The 16,579-nt window shown below is 44.7% G+C and overlaps 1 protein-coding gene across 1 annotated transcript in view; it reads left to right on the forward strand.

Annotated features, from left to right (window-relative positions):
• The first annotated feature begins 3,411 nt into the window (after nt 1-3,411).
• plxnb1a (plexin b1a) overlaps nt 3,412-16,579 on the forward strand; it is a 30,882-nt gene continuing 17,714 nt past the window's right edge. The window contains exons 1-12 of the mRNA XM_071899389.2: nt 3,412-4,284; nt 4,752-4,994; nt 6,543-6,725; nt 9,318-9,446; nt 10,992-11,092; nt 11,507-11,639; nt 11,882-12,038; nt 12,385-12,493; nt 13,600-13,708; nt 14,165-15,001; nt 15,769-15,867; nt 16,254-16,376. Coding sequence (XP_071755490.2) covers nt 3,415-4,284; nt 4,752-4,994; nt 6,543-6,725; nt 9,318-9,446; nt 10,992-11,092; nt 11,507-11,639; nt 11,882-12,038; nt 12,385-12,493; nt 13,600-13,708; nt 14,165-15,001; nt 15,769-15,867; nt 16,254-16,376 — 3,093 coding nt within the window. The 5' untranslated portion in view covers nt 3,412-3,414. The remainder of the gene's footprint in view (nt 4,285-4,751; nt 4,995-6,542; nt 6,726-9,317; nt 9,447-10,991; nt 11,093-11,506; nt 11,640-11,881; nt 12,039-12,384; nt 12,494-13,599; nt 13,709-14,164; nt 15,002-15,768; nt 15,868-16,253; nt 16,377-16,579) is intronic.

The following is a 16,579-nucleotide window of genomic DNA, read 5'->3' on the forward strand; positions in this document are numbered from 1 at the left end:
GGGCAAAGGCCAGTTGTACTCAATTTAGCTGAACCTCCAGCACCTGACCGCACCGGTCTGCTGAATGGGTAAAAGGAACGAACATGCGCTAAGGTAAAAATCTTGTATTAATTGTGCATGTTGGAATATCTTCATGCAAGCAACTCAAAACCTTTTAGCTGCACACTTGATTGTACAGAGCTTTGCAGAATGTGTGTGTCTACACGTTTTATAGCTTGGATAAACCTTGGTCTTTAATTTACAACAACTTAATTCACCCAAATGGCCTCCAAGACTCTCCCAATTGGATTCAGAATTAGATGGATGACTATAGAAAGAGCGATCTAAGCTAAAGAGTGGCTATTTAGTTGATGGATGAAGTGAAAATCTTATACAAAACTCAAAAGGCCATAGATGTCAAGAGAAACATCGCAAATTGGATTTCCCCTATTTCCTTCTACATCAAGCACAACTGTATTTGTGGTATCTATTTTTTCCCCTCCGTCTCCATTTAGTCCCACGCCGCAGCCATCCAGTCTGATCTCATGGTAGCCCATCATTGCTGGTTAGTCAGAGGAAGTTCCCATGGCGATGGGGTCGCTGTAGGCTATAAATATGTTGACCGCGGCATGTCGGCCGGTCAAAGAGCAGGTGAGGACGCCTGCACAGACCAGCAGTGAGAATTTGTCTACCATTGTTCCCAGGCTCTCTATTACAGCAGCTGGGTTATGCTGGCTATTACACTACAGAAAATGTCTATCTTTATGTCATTAGTCTGGTCTTGAGTCTTAAAATCAAGTTTTCCTATGCTAAAACAAAGTGAGTGAAAAAATCTACCAATTGGGTGAGATCATTTTGCTTGTTTCCAGTGCAGTCTGCATTGGAAACAAGTGGAATGATCTCATCCCACTGGCAGATTTCTTCATTTGTTTAAAGGAAATCAAGATTTTAAGACTCAATACTAAACTAATCCTTGTTAAGATGGATATTTTTTGCAGTGTAGAAGGTTGAATTGAGTATTCAGAAAGAAAACCGCTCATTAGGATGATGTGAGAGCAGCGGTCTGCAGCGTTGGTCAGTTCATGTGTACTGTGCTTTGTTTCTGTTCCTCCACTGTGACGTTTGCATAGTAACCGTTCAGCTCCAGCCCAAAAACCATAAAAGCCTGGTTTCAGCTCTGGTCCCACGGATAGCGAACTTCTGCATTGCTGTTTTTGTTCGCTGACTGTTGTGTTGTGGCTAGTGTACAAGATGCAGTGCAGGTTTGACTCAATAAAACATGAGGCACAAGGAATTGGTTTGTTTTATATATTTTTCATAGACTTCAACAGTATTTCTCTCCTGTCTCTTGGGATTGTACAGATTTTTCAGCCTTGTTTAACAGAGTGTAATGGCTACCCCTCCTCTCTCACACACACACTCACACACACACACACACACACTCCTTAGACCCTTTGACAGTGGGTGTGGAGGTTGTTGGTCAGCACTGATAGACTTCTTATTCTCCTCATGAATAAGTAAAGAGGAGGCCTGAGACACACTCAGCCACTTACCAGACACACACTAAGACACATGCACCTGCTCCTGGATGGCCCCTGGCTATGCACACACACACACACACACACACACACACACACACACACACACACACACACACACACACACACACACACACACACACACAGAGTCCTGGTCTCCTCCCTTTCTGTCCCCCTCATCTTTTTTCTGATTGCAACCCCAGGGGGTGGACAGTTAGGTGAGCTGGCACTGCATATCTAATATTTCAAATGTATTCACTCTATAAGGTAATGGTGCACAATGTTGACAAAAAAGGCATATTGCAATATTGTTTTTTTTTTCTAAATGTCGCAATTGCAGTATGAATTGAACATAGCTTTTTCTGCACAATTTCTCCTGTCATTGTCATTATGCAGAGGAGCCTAAGTAAGATTCAAGATTCAAGATTCAATACTTTTTTGCCATACCAACTTAGTTGTTAGGAATTTGTCTCAGTGTTCTCATAACAGAACATTAACAACATGGACCTTAAGCATAATATAACATAACAGACACATGATAAAATACATGACAAAAACTAATGACCCCCTCCCACCCCACCCCACCCCATAAATAAAGTGCATACATCCATGGTTGTAAGACTTAAAAACCCAAAAAGTACAAGAATAAAGTCGAAGTAGTAGATCACCTTTGAGGTATAATAAGAAATCTGGTACAATGATAGTGTGCATTAAAGAGACTGTTGTCTAAGTGCATTGTCAATTGACATAAGGTGCTGATGTATGACTGGGGAGCCATTTAGTAGCTGGGTAGTCTTAAGTCTGGGTAGTAAGCTATGTTAATACTTAATAATACCTCTATTTGAATGAAATCTGTTTAATTAATTGTTTCATCCTCTATCAAGATACTTTTGCTTTGCTTTCACTGCACCCCCAGTTTAAGTCTTTGATGTCACATGCTGCATACACTATGAAGTACAGTACACAGTTGTATGTTTTTCTCCGTCGTGACCTTTCCCACTGAGGTCAGTGAAGGGTCAGGGGAACCAGTTCAATAATGAATGGGATTTCAGCTCTAATGGAGGAGCTCCCAGTGTCCACAGGCCACTTCCCTCTAAGGTGTTGAGTGATGGCTGTCGAAATGGGAAGTGAGAGTTGGTGTTTTGAACGTTCCGGTTCTAGGGAATAACCTGGTTGCTGGTGTTTGGTTTCCAATGAATGCATTGTACAAAGTGGCAAAATTATAAGCATTATGCGAGTAATCATATACTAGAAGCAGTCACATATTGATGAATAATGTGATTTGACAGAGGCACTGATGTGTTTTGGCTCTGAGTTGCCTCTGTATCATTGAGCCATTTTATCTCTCTCTCTCTCTCTCTCTCGCTCTCTCTCTCTCTCTCTCTCTCTCTGTCTCTCTCTCTCACTCTCACTCTCTCATTCTCTTATGTGTACATACAGCATATATGTTAATCATCTTCTGTGTTAATATTTACAGACGGAGAGAACAGGAATGGGATATGATTCCAGGCGATAAGGAGGAGGACGTCTTCTTCAGCTTAACATAGGACACAGATGGTGAGATGTTACACTCCCAAAAGTTTTTTTATTACATATTTTTAAGGTTGAGGTGAATATCAGTTTGAGTATGTAATGATTTCTAGAGTACATTTTAATTGAGTAAGAGTAAGCGCATTTACTTGCTAGCTTAAGACCTTAAGATGGTCTCAACACATCTTAACATTAATGTCAGCCTAAACCTAAGCTCCTTAAATCATAAACTTGCACTATACCCAAGAATGGAGGCGGCTTTTAGTCTTATTGATGCTGAACATTGATGCTGAACAACCTCGAACATCTGCTAGTCTTGGCCTCCCGCAGCTAACCCTCCTCTGGTTTTCTCCCTAGAATATTTGCCATGCCACATGGGAAGGCCCTGAACTCCGCCCTGCTCTGCCTCCTCGTCTTGATCCTCACTGCCACTGCCCTAAGTCGCTCTTACTCCCGTTTTTCCCGCAATGACACCGTCTTCCAGCACCTGGTTCTCCACCCGGACCCCTCTGTGGGGACGGTGTACGTGGGGGCCAGGGACCGCCTCTTCCAGCTGGACGGATTAGACGGACTCCGGCTGGAACAGGAGGAGAGGACCGGTCCCGTGAACGACAGCAAAGACTGCCTCCCCCCGGTCACTGAGTCCAACTGTCCCCTGGCCCAGAGGACCAGCAACCACAACAAGCTGCTGCTGGTGGACCCGCAGGCGTCCGAGTTGATCACCTGCGGCAGCGTCCACCAGGGAACCTGCCAGAAACGCAGCCTGGCGTCCGTCGGGGAGGTGCTCTTCTCCACCGAGAGGCCCGTGGACACGCAGTACGTTGCGGCCAACGACCCGACGGTGTCCACCGTGGGGCTGGTGGTGGGGCCTCGCGGCGGGGAGCGGACGGTGATGTACGTGGGTCGGGGCTACACCGCCAGCCACCCGCCTATCTCCACCCGCCACCTCTCGTCGGAACCCGTGTTTTCCTACGAGGAGACGGCCAAGCTAGCGGTGGCCGGGCGGCTCTCAGAGTACGACCACCATTTCGTGGCGGCGTTTGCCCGGCGCACGTACGTGTACTTCCTGTTTTACCGGCGTGACATCAAGGCGGCGTCGAGGGAGTACCGGACCTACGCCGCCCGCGTGTGCCTGGACGACACCTCCTACTACTCCTATGTGGAGGTTCCTCTTGTCTGCCGTTCCCCGTCCTCCTCTTCCTTTTCCAGAAGTTACAACCTTCTCCAGGCAGCCCAGGTACTTTGATGTCTATGTATGTCAGCGGTCTCAAACCATGTGGCATGGAGGGCCAAGAGTCTGCAGGTTTTTGTTCCAACCAAAGACTACACGAGATGATTTCACTGATTAGTTCTTCCTCTCTGGTTGAATGTGTACTGAAATCACCTGGTGTAGTCTTTGGTTGGACTTGGTCTTTGGTCGAAAACCTGCATCCATGACACATCATTTGAGACCCTTGATGTATATGTTTCTCCGAAATGTTGGTGCCTGAAGCATCCTATCATTGCTTAGAAATACTTTCCTCATGGGAAAAATACATCACAATAAAGTTGACTGGCTTCATAGATGAGCTTATACTTGAATTAGTCACCGTTTCAGGAATGAGAGTGCTTGAGCGAAACATCTTGTTTCCAGGAATGAGTTTACATCAAGGTTACGTTCATTCATTTTCCTTTCTTGACTTGTTCCTTTGTCTGTTATGACAGGTGGGGCAGGGTGGAGGCCGGGAGGGCGAGGCTCTGCTGGGAGTCTTCTCCACCCGCATCAGCTCCACGAACAACAACCCGTCGGACGCCTCGGCACTGTGCGTCTACCCCCTGGACGAGCTGGACAGGCGCATCGACTCCACCCGTGACCTCTGCTACACCCAGGACGGGCGGGTGGAGGGAGGAGGGGAGGCGGCCTACATAGAGTACGAGGTCAAGTCCAGCTGTGCCAACCTGCCCACGGTAAGGATACTGCAAGAGAAGCTGTTGTGGTAAAATCTCAAGCTTTCGTAGATGAACATTTTCTCTGGTTCATGAAAAGCGGAATGTTTGGAGCTATGAGATGATAATTTAAAATGATAATAATTCCCTAATGGCATGCACACACAGACTGCACGCTTCAGTACATATTGTAATGTATTCCTTCTGCTTTATGTATTCCGTTGGTATGGTATGGGTACCGCCCTTATAGATCTACAGTATACAGCAGTATATCTTCTGCTGTCAGAGACAAACTCCATCCATGTTTGAGTGAAGCTAGTTAGGTCTTTCTTTACCTCAACCTTATTGACCTTAATGGCTTGCATGGCTTCATTGGTCAGAGAGAGAGAGAAAACAAGTCGGGGAAAGAGAGAGGAAGACAAATAGATCGAGAGTGAGGGAGGAAAAAGAGCAAAGCTCAGTATCAAGGGATGACTAGATCAGCAAGATTAAGCAGAGTGAAGGGAAGAATGGTAGTGTAGAGAAATAGAGAGATATTGAGACAGCAGAGCCTTTTTAATGAGGCCCTTGTTGAACTGCCCGGAGCTCCCAGATGCCTCAGGAGCAGCTTTGCCCAGCTGCAGCCCTCCAGTGAACCCCGGTGCCGCCCTGCAGCCGCTCAGGCCCCGCCGGCCCTCACAACCATTTAATGGGATCGTTAGGGATCAATAAAACAAACTAACCCTGAATCAGCGCCGCTGATGCTTAATGAGCTCTGACAAGGAAGGATAGGGGCTCTTTTGAAATGCACTGACATAAGAGGACAGAGAGAGAGAGAGAGAGGGAGAGAAAGAGAGAGAGAGACAGAAAGGGGGGTCAGAGAGAGAGCCCCGGAAAGACAGATAGAGATAGAGAAAGAGAGAGAGAAAGAGAGGGGCAAAGAAAGACCATTGGACAGACAGAGAAAGAAAGAAGGAAAGAGGGAAAGAGACAGAAGGGAACAATGAGGCTCAAAGAAAAACAGAGTTGAGTTGAGAGAGAGTGGAGAGTAAGAGAGGAGAAGAACGACATGTAATAGCACAGAGAGTTCCCCTTGAAAAACAATAAGCCTTTTTTATAAAACAAATAAGCTCTGAGCAGAATAAAAACGACGTCCCATTCTCCTTCTTCCTCCAGGGCCAATTATCTGGAGCTACAGCTTGAGCTCGGAGACTTACTGGAAAAGGGGGATTTGGAGTGGTTGTTTTGCAAAACCAAAAGAGCGAGTCTGCAGTCTCAGTATGAGACCACTTTAATCTATGGTGCAATCCTCTTATGATGAATTAAGAGGATTCGATGGCCCTGAGTCAATGGCAGGAAAGAGTGGAGCTCTGGTTCAACAGACGTGAATATTAAATTATTAAATCGTCAATCAGAAGCATTAGTGTTGGACTTTAGTTAGTTAGATCAGGTAAAGAGAAAGTTAGTTGAAATTACTCATGCAATGAATTAACGAATCAATAAAAAAAAAATCAACCAATGGCATGTAAGAACATTGATTAAAGGACAAGTCACCCATTGAACTCTCTACCTGGGTCACATGTGTCGCAGAACACCCTGAAGGCGTACCCCTGCGGCTCGGACCACACCCCCAGTCCCATGGCGAGCCGGGTCCCGCTGCAGGTGGAGGCCGTGCTGGACAGTCCGGCCGCCCGCCTCACCGCTGTGGCCGTCAGCGTCAGAGACGGACACAGCATCGCCTTCCTCGGGGACTCCAAAGGGAAACTTCACAAGGTAGACGGTCACACAATGCTTTCATTCATTCTGGGTTTTTTTTTTACCCGCTTATTCGGCTTTAGGGTCACGGGGGGCTGGTGCCTATTCCAGCATGCTTTGGGTGGAAGGCAGGGAGGTAGACAGACAGTAATATTCATACCCGGGCAATTTAGAGCCTCCAATTCAACCGGGGCCGGGAATTAAACCCGCTTCCTTCTTGCTGTTAGGTGCTCAGTGCTCACTGAGCCACTGTCCCAATTTTAAATTTTGTTTGTTTTGTTCTACAGTGAGATATGACCATTTGAAAACTGAAATACCTGCTCATACAAACTGATTGGTAGCAGAACATCAAACAAATTATGGAACTTTTTAAAGGGTAGTTAAAAAAAAATAGAATACTGTCTGGATTCCCTACATTTCAGTGATATTGAGTCATTTTACAAAATGGATATGTAGCACTCTGGAAATGAAATCTAGACTTCAATTCTTTTCAGAGATGTAGGGGAAAAAACAACTCCAAAATAAACTTCACATCCCCCCAGAAAAATGGAAAGTATGCTATCCCATTCTGCAAGTAAGTGCCTAATAAAAGATTAGTGAGATGTTTACAGCAGGACAAGAAATGGAGACTTTGCATGGTGATAATCCCTCTGTGGCTCCAAAGAAGTGAGCAGTTCCCCTTCTACCTGATACCTGCAGAAGCTGACGGTGCTGTTTGCCCCTACTAAGAGACAATTGCAAGCAAACCAAACACTCCTCGCACCAGTTTCAACATTTGCTATCAATTTCAAGCATATTTTGTCCAAGTCCATGCCAGCACCCATATATTACTACATTGTTATGCCTGGAACTTGGAGTATTCCAGTCATTCCAGCGTCCCGTCTGGTCCAACATACACAGTCGACTAGCAGATCTCCATGACCCCATGTCTAATACATTCGCTTTGTGTTCTGTGGACTGCAGCGTGTGGTTGTTGGAGGCCAGGACTTGATGCATTTTTGAGCAAATGCCTTAAGGCAGTGATACCCTGGCCAGCTTTGTGGGCAATAGTGGAGGTACTTCACTGTTTTTCTTTAATCACATGGACATATCTTGTTGCTAAGAGATGTCAGAGTAGATTTTTGAACCTGCGGCTCACCTTGTTTTTATTGGTGGGAGCGTTGCCTATATATACTGCCCAAAATCCCAAGATCTAGATAGCATTAATAGTGCATAGTTACATGAAGGGATGTAGATAAGGGGATTGCAGACATACCTCTGCTGTGAGGTGTTTGTAGAGTTGGTCATCGTCTGGTAGGTCTGTCTGTTTCTGTGTGTGTGTGTGTGTGTATGTGTGCGTGTGTGTGTACATGCCCCAGACACAGTACTTTTAGGTAGCAGATCAAAGCGCCACTCCATGCAGCCAGCTGAAGTAAGCTATTATAACTGGATTATCACTTCACAGCAGGACAAATTCCACTGCGTCCAGATACAGGACTCTGTTTCTGTGTGTGTGTGTGTGTGTGTCTGTCTGTCCTTCTCTTCCTCACTCTCCCACACACCCGTGGGACAGACCTCATTGTCTTAGGGCTTATACGTGGGTGACATGCATGGAATCTCACTTTCGACTTCATTGTCTCATAACCCCACTGCTCTTTATCCATCAGATTCATAATGTGACATACGGCATGACATGTCCTTCTGTAACCATGACGCACAAAATCACAAACCCGCAAACATGTTTCCGAGTTGCCGAGCCTTACGGAGCAACTTCTCGTATTATTATGTGCTGAGTGCATCCCTCTTAACGGGCCAAACCGATTCTCCGCTCTCTGCACAGTGATCAAGTGAGCGGCTTATGAAAAGAGGCATGAAACCCTCTGCTAATCTCATTAACAAGAGGTAACATGAGAGTTTGAGGGCCTGGGAATCACTTAAGCCAGAGGTGTCTTCCTGTCCTTCATATTAGATTTGACTGTGCGGTAATCGCATTCGTGGCCACTTCTACTGTGATTCTGCGTGGGGCTTGATTTGATTTGCGATCGAGTTGCACGCGGAAGAAGATATTCCTTTTTTTTTTTTTGTTGTTTTTTCAGCTCTTGCTTTCAGTCTTGAAATGTGAGGGATATGCCACTTTTGTGTTGGAGTCTGTCAGACTGAGTAGCATCCCATTATTCTGTACTAACACTATGATTTCTTTTCTGTGCTGTAGACCTGTAACACAGAAGAAGCCCAGTAGCACTAAATGTCCCTGTCACTGTTTCTTTGTAGATGTATATATATGAAGAACACCAAGAAATATATATGTGGAGGATAAATATTAGCCATAAACCCTCATTTTAACTAAGCAGCATCAGAAACAAAAAAAAAAACTACCCTACCTAAGTTGCAGCCAGGCTTACACACACACATATACACATTCACACCTGGGAATTGTTCTATAAATCTGCTGTCTTGCCACTGAGCTTCTCCACTGGACGGAGTTGAGGCTTCAGGGCCTTCAGGACAATATGATGGAGGAGAAAGTTCACTTCCCCCAGCCAGAACTTTTGGAATCGAATCGTCAAACATTTTGGGATTTTTTTTGTCAGTGTATTCTCTGAAGTCTCTGGTGTTTTTCTGTGTCTTCAGGTGTTTCTGGGCCCAGATGGCCAGGTGGAGATGTATGCAACCACAACCATCCAGCCCAACTCCCCCATTAACAGTGACCTTCTGCTGGACCAGACTGGAGCACACATCTACATCATGACCGACACTGCTGTAAGTCTAAAATGACATAGTACCATGCTCTTCTGGACACATTTAGGTGGTAACCTACATTTTCTGCTAGGAGAATACATGGGACACACTTTTTTCACATAACACGCATTCTTACCACACTAGAAATACAGATTTAAGCCCTATCATATATCAAATGCTGGATTTTTACTGTAAATGTTTATATTCCTGTTCAGCAGGTGAGACGTGTGTATGTATGCATGTAGAGTATATGCACTCACACGTGTACTGAATGAGCATGCAACACACAATACACACATATGCACACAGACATAAAGGCCCATAGCCTTTTTGGTGACTCTGCCAATGCAACCACTCACCCAGATGTCTCTATACACAAGACTGAACATGACTTGTAATTCATCGTCTTGCAATTCATCGTTTGTCAGACTTGTCAGGCTTTGGTACTTCCTCAAGCTGTGTCTCTCTTACTGAAAAAGGGGATAAAAGAAAAAGAGGCAAAGGGTATGAAAGAAAACAGAGGAGCCAGCTGCCCGTGGGGGTCAGAGGTCACAAACCCCACTGTGAGTGGTACAACAGTCAGCAGGAGGTGTAGGGTCAGACATAACAATGGTATTGATCAGAGAAAGTGGCCTCCATTGTGTTGGCACACTCCCTACAGAGAGTGTCTGTGTGGGAAGCTGGAAGCTGATAAATGGTTATGGAAAACTGCTATACATTGTATGGCTTTTCTCAGATCCGGAGAGTCAACTCGGTCATCCAAATATAGAGCTCTAGCCTCATGTAAAATTACATATAGAACACTATTCGAATGGTTCTACTTCTCTAAACTTTTATCAGAGGCAGAGCTGCTCTGGAAGCAGAAATAATCGAATTGGTTGAGTTTAACCTCAGTGGGCGGAGCCAAAGAACCACAGTTATTCTGGCTAGGTAACATTTGACTGAAGCCCAGTGAAAAAGGTAAGAGGTAAGAGAGGGGGAAGCTAATATTATGAAGACTAGAACTCTGCTACTAACTGAAAAAATGTAGTCTAGCCATGCTAAATTATCTAGATTAGCTAGTTAGCCTAGCTGACCTCCCAAGTTCAAGCAGCCATACTAGCCTATAGATATCCAGGAAAGCTAGTTAGCTAGCTTCTGACCTTCCAACATCATGAATGCCATGGTCATGAATGAATGAAAATGTTGTCATTGCCATTAATATTTTTTTTGACTTCAGTTCCTTCTTTGCTAGCCAGTTAGCTTAACTTGCGCTCTGGAAAACTGTGGCTCTGCCCACTGAGGTTTAACTCAACCACTGCCTCCAGCACAGCTCTGTCTTACAAAAATGTTTGTAGAACCATCTCCAACCTGTCTTAACCAGTTCCAGAAAAAAAGTTTCCCAAATGAATGCAATGACACTTACAATTGTGTACTGTAACTGAATTTCTGCTTCAGTAGATATTGTACAGTTGAGAAAAAGAGCAAAGATGGGAGTGAGATGATGATCAGTATATCCACCTCCGCCCTTAGTCACCAAACAAATCCACCTTTCAGTCTTGTGACTCACTCATTTGTCATCTTCAGGTGGAGAAGCGTCCTGTGGCAGAGTGTGGAGATCACCTGGACTGCCAGTCTTGTCTGTCTGCCAGAGATCCCTACTGTGGCTGGTGTGTCCTGGAGGGACGGTGAGTCAGTCTGGGTGTGTGTGTGTGTGGGTGTGTATGTGTGTGTGTTATAGAGAAATGTAATAGTGTGGCTAGTGTGAATGCTCTCATACATTTGTGTCACTCGTCTATCTCTTTACACGTATTTCTGGAGAACCAAAAGATAACAATAAACTTTAATGATTTGGATACGTTTGTTGTAAAAAAAAAAATCCCCTTATCAATACATTTGCATCACTATATTCAAAGCAACAAATTATGTCCATCATCCAGTCATCCCCATTTGCTCAGTTTCTTTCCATTTTCATTATTTATCTTTTTTTATTTTCTTCCTCCCTATCCTTTTTGATCTTACCCCTCACCCCCCCCCCCCCACCTCCACCCCCTCTCCCCCCACCCTTTGTCCCCACCCTTTCCCCCTCTGTGGTATTTCAGATGTGGCCAGCGCTGGGAGTGCCAGCGAGGCTCTCTGCAGGGCCAGTGGCTGTGGAGCTTTGACCAGAAGCAGCAGTGCCTCGGTGTGCAGCACCTCAGCCTCTACAACATCAGCCGAGGGGAGAAAACTGATGTAATACAAAGGGGGCGAGAGGGGTGTGATGAATTGTAATAGTGTACTGTCTGTGTGTATGAATCAATAGAGGTGGCAAGTATTTCGATCATGCCTTTCTCGACTCCCTTCTGGACTTTCCCGGAGGTTTAGTTCCGCTGAGAAATGTTTGTAGAACTAAAACTGCAATCAGTTTCTGCCCACCTCTTCCCTTTTCCTTCTCTCTCTTCATATCCCTCTCTCTTTCTGTCTCCCTCCCTCAGATCACAGTGTCAGTCGCAGGCCTCCCCAGTCTAGGAGAAGCAGAAGCCTACTCTTGCTTCTTCCAGGACACAGAAACTCCCGCCTCGCTCACCAACACCGGTGTGACATGCTCCACTCCTGATGCCAGCAGCCTGCCTCCCATTGGCCAGGGAGATGGTGAGTGACATGCTATTTGGCCAGTAAAAAAATGATTACTGTCCAAACCATCACTGTAGAGTATACTGTCCAAACTATCACAATAACCATACCTGAGTGTTTTTGTGTTCAATGGTAACTGAATTGGATAAAAGAATAGGGTGCAAGGTTAATGACTGTCTATTGCTTTTCATATCTCTCTACTGCAGGGCATATAATTCATTAAGCTTGTGATCATGCCTACAACATTGGCAAAAATTGCCATATTCACAAGTACACATCAGTCATCATCAGGGTCTGGCTAGAGAATGACTGGTCAGGTAATTTGTGCCTGCAATGTACTGACAGCTGCTTTGTCCTGATGCAGACTTTGTGATGGTGACGCTGTCCCTGAGGTTCCTGAACGTGACGGTTGCAGAGACAGAGTTCACCTTCTACAACTGTAGCTTGGTCCAGCAGCTCTCTGGGCGCAGGCCGTGAGTAGACAAGCACACATACACACACACACACACACACACACACACTCCTTTTGACATTCTACAATGGTGCACTAATATATAAAGTTGGATTACACCTTATTCAAATTGATCTACTGAAATAAAACAGTTTTTTTGTTATTAGTGATTGGCCCAGCAAAGATTTGGAACTCTTAACCTCTAAATAACGTCATAACTCTTTGACACACCAATTCTGTGACTTACACCAACAGATTTACTGTGCCACCATCATATCTTGTGTGTAATCCAAGTCATACATCTGTTGTTTGTTCTGACAAACTCAGGATTCCAAATATATGCTATATGGTGTTACTCCATAGGAAAATATAATTACAATATTATAGCTGAAGCTCTTGTCCAGAACCACTTTGAAATAAGTATAACAGAGGGATATTGTAGGTCAGCAAGTGTGAATCCCTGACTTGCAAGTAGCCTTTTAATGAGCAATTTAATGAGTATATCCTTCTCTAATCTTTAATGAGCAAGAGCAAGAAAATCTTGCTCTTTAGATTAGAGAAGGATACATGATTTATTTAAATGCAATAGGTAACAAAGAGCGAAGTTAAGTGGATTAACTTTGTTAAATTTTAAAATGTGCAAAATAAGAACCAGCACATACAGCATTTTCCTTCATCAATTTATGGCTGTCCTTGTTTGTCTGAAGCCTAATGAACACTTTAACAGTTGAATCATATTAGTAAATACTTTCAATATACTGTAACAGTTTTAGTTATTCCTTTATCAAAAAGGTATATAGTTATCATAACACATTTTCGAGGGATACTATATAAATATCACAACAAACATATTATGCAGCTACTATAGGTCAAAAATTATACCACAGAAAATCCTGAATTGATATCATAGGAGTACGATAAGGCCACTATTAGCTTACTATTAAGTACCGCAGACACACTATAAGTCCCTATAGAAATGTTATAGTGAGTTTTGGTTAGGGTTTTCTTGCTTTCTTATTATCACCCATTTTAATCATTATTCCTTAGATTCTTATCCAACCTTTTCTAAATAAAGACCAGTATTATCGCTGAGTGCCAGTTGGTGATCTGTGCTCTGTGCTCTGCCAGGTGCCAAGGCTGTGTTAGCAGTCGCTGGGGGTGTAACTGGTGTGTCCACCAGCACGTCTGCACACACAAACACACCTGCGACCGAGGAGTCACCATCTACAACCAGAATGTGAGTCCACAGTCAGTCCATAGAGAGAAGGTTTTAGAAGTACTGAGAAGATGTACATTGAGGATTTGTTGTTGTGAGATATGTTGTTTAGATGCAGATGGATTAGCAGGTTTGGGGTATGGATATGGTTAAAGGACATGACTGTGTGGAACGTAATTTGAACCCACTATATAGCTTTGTTTTGCTGAGAAACAAGCATTTATCATACTGTACTGTACCATGTCATGCATATTAGTCCATGCTTGTACTCTCTGTTTGCTGTGTTTTTCTGTTTTTGTCTTTTTTCAGTATTATTTTGAGCATGAATCTGTTTTGGTTGCTGCAGTGTGTCACTTTAATGTATTTGCATACCCTTCCGTTTTACCCTGATTTTCCTTTCCCTCTCCCCTTGTCTTCCCCCTGCCTCTTTCTCATCCTCTCCTCCCCTCCTTCATTGGCTGCTATTCCATCTTCAAGTTCAAACCGCCAGCACCCACCACCTCACCACCCACCAGAAAACTGACCCCTTTACCTCCCACTGTCCCGCCTGCTACAACAACAACAACAACAACAACAACAACAGCGACACCAACAACCACCCAGCCACCACCCACAGAGCCTCCTGCCCCCACTATAGCAGCTGTCCCCTCCACAGTCTCAGTGACCGCCTCAGTGACACCCCCCACCACCCCAGAGCCTACTGCTGTATCCACCTCACCCCCTCCTCTGGCCAGGACCTCCCCCTTCGTCAGCTTCTCCACCCAGGCCACCACCGCACACTTGGAGGTCACCACCGATGGCGGGAAGGCGGCGACGGAGGGAGACGGTGGCGCCACCACAGCTGCCGCGGGGGATGCCAGAGGTGGGGATGACCTGGTAACGGAGCCCGAATCCTTAGACGTCTTTGAGGAATTTCCCTTGACTACGTTACCCAGCAGCACTAGCGGCCAGGCCGACCCCGACCTCGGTCTTCTAGAGCCGTCCGGTGAAGCGGTGGGCTCCTCCTCTGATGTAAGCTCGACCACTTCCACTTCCCTGTTGGCAGATTTAGCCGGCGATGGCGATAAGGAGGGAATCCCTCTGGTTAACACTGAAGAGAACGACTCAGCGGTCTTGATGAAGGAGTGGGAGAAGGCAGAGGGAGAGACGGAGGTGGAGATGGAGACACCGCCTCTCTCTGCGACAGGCCCATCTATAGCAGGCGGCACTGAAAAGTCTATCGCCTATACACACTCTCCTGACACCGATATTGACCCTAACCCTGACTCTGCAGCAAACTACCAATCAGATTCGTCGACTGACTCTAAATTTCCGGTGAGTGGAGAAGCTACGAGTGCAGCCATTGTAGAAATCCTGCTGTTTCCATGCGCTGATTCTCCACCCCCATGCAAAATTGTGGTGGGACTTCTACAATGGCTACCACTTCATACTTGACAAGGTGATGTGAGATACATCATAGACTGCTGATGTATTGTCCCAGTGGAGAATTGCACTTATCTCTCTCTCCAGTCAGCAAGAAAGGCAAATGATCAACACAAAATCAATATAAAATCCCTCTGTCTCATATGCATTGATGGAAGAAATTTAGGGCTCTAACCTGGCAGGTCTTATCGACGACCCTCTCCATACCATTTCCATCAGCCACATTCAGATCCCAGCTGGGAAAAATAATGTTGCACTAACCCAGAATGAGCTAGTAAAAAATTCCATCCCTGCTCGCACTTTATTTAAGAAGCCAACCTCCCTCCTTATGTATGACTTGTGTGTCAAATGTTGCATTATAGTAATGTTTGTTACAGTGAGCTCTCCATGATTTTTTTCATTCTGCTGTTTGCTTAGTTTTTGCATTCGTTTTTTCTGTCAGTTTTGCATTTTATTTACTTTTCACTTGTCTTCAGGGTCTCTAGTTTCTGTGATTTTTGGTAAGATGGCATTGCTACTCCCACTGTAGACCGATTGAATTCAAAGGTGATGTTAGATATGACAACCATTTTCAATATAGGCTGCCTGGCCTTATTTTCTTTTCCTTTATGTATTGATATTTCTTATATTTCTCGTAATGGTTGATAATGTGTCAGCAGGAGTGTCCGTGTGTGGAGAAAATTCAGGGTACCTCTCTCCTCCCCGTCAATGTGGAGAGGAAGATCACTCTGGTGGGACAACACCTAAACCTGTTTCAGGTAACGCAACCGCTCCACAGGCTCAGCAGCCCTTTGCCTGAGTAGTGTATCAAAAGAACTACACTGACTTTTTGGGAGTTTGGCCCGTTGGTACCAAAATCATTTTCTGGCTCAGTTCACTAGGATGTAAAAGCTCATATTAAACTGCTTAAGATCATAGGAATATCAGATGCATATTCTATCTTACTAGACTAGATTTCAAATGTCATATCCAAAAGAGCATCATGCAGAGTTTTGGTGATTGCTTCAGATGCTTGGTATGTATCACACTGTGGTACTATGATAATGATAAAACTTGTAGATGCCGCCTATACGACATAGGTGAAATACAGTTCTTAATGTTGTTATTTGTATGTCTGTGTGTTTATACGTGTGTGCACATTCAGGATAAGGATTTCGACTACGAGTGTGTGTTGGACGTTGAGAACCACTCAGTAGTGGTGGACGCCATCGTGGAGGCGGACGCCACGCAGCCATCAGTCTTCTTTATCACCTGCCAACTGCACCAGGTCAGAACATATCTCAATGTAGTGCTTTATCTCGAGGATGTACTGTTCAAATCTGGCAATAATTCTCCTTGTCTCTCTTAAGAACAGACCTGAGTCGAATAGTATTCAAAGAATTCTTAGCATTTGGTTTATTCCGCTTAGAGTGGGTGGGGTTTTCCACATAGGAGAGGAAATTACTTTAAAGTATATTAAGTACTGTGACG

Source organism: Centroberyx gerrardi, chromosome 14, assembly GCF_048128805.1.
Source record: "Centroberyx gerrardi isolate f3 chromosome 14, fCenGer3.hap1.cur.20231027, whole genome shotgun sequence".
Lineage (NCBI taxonomy): Eukaryota > Metazoa > Chordata > Actinopteri > Beryciformes > Berycidae > Centroberyx > Centroberyx gerrardi.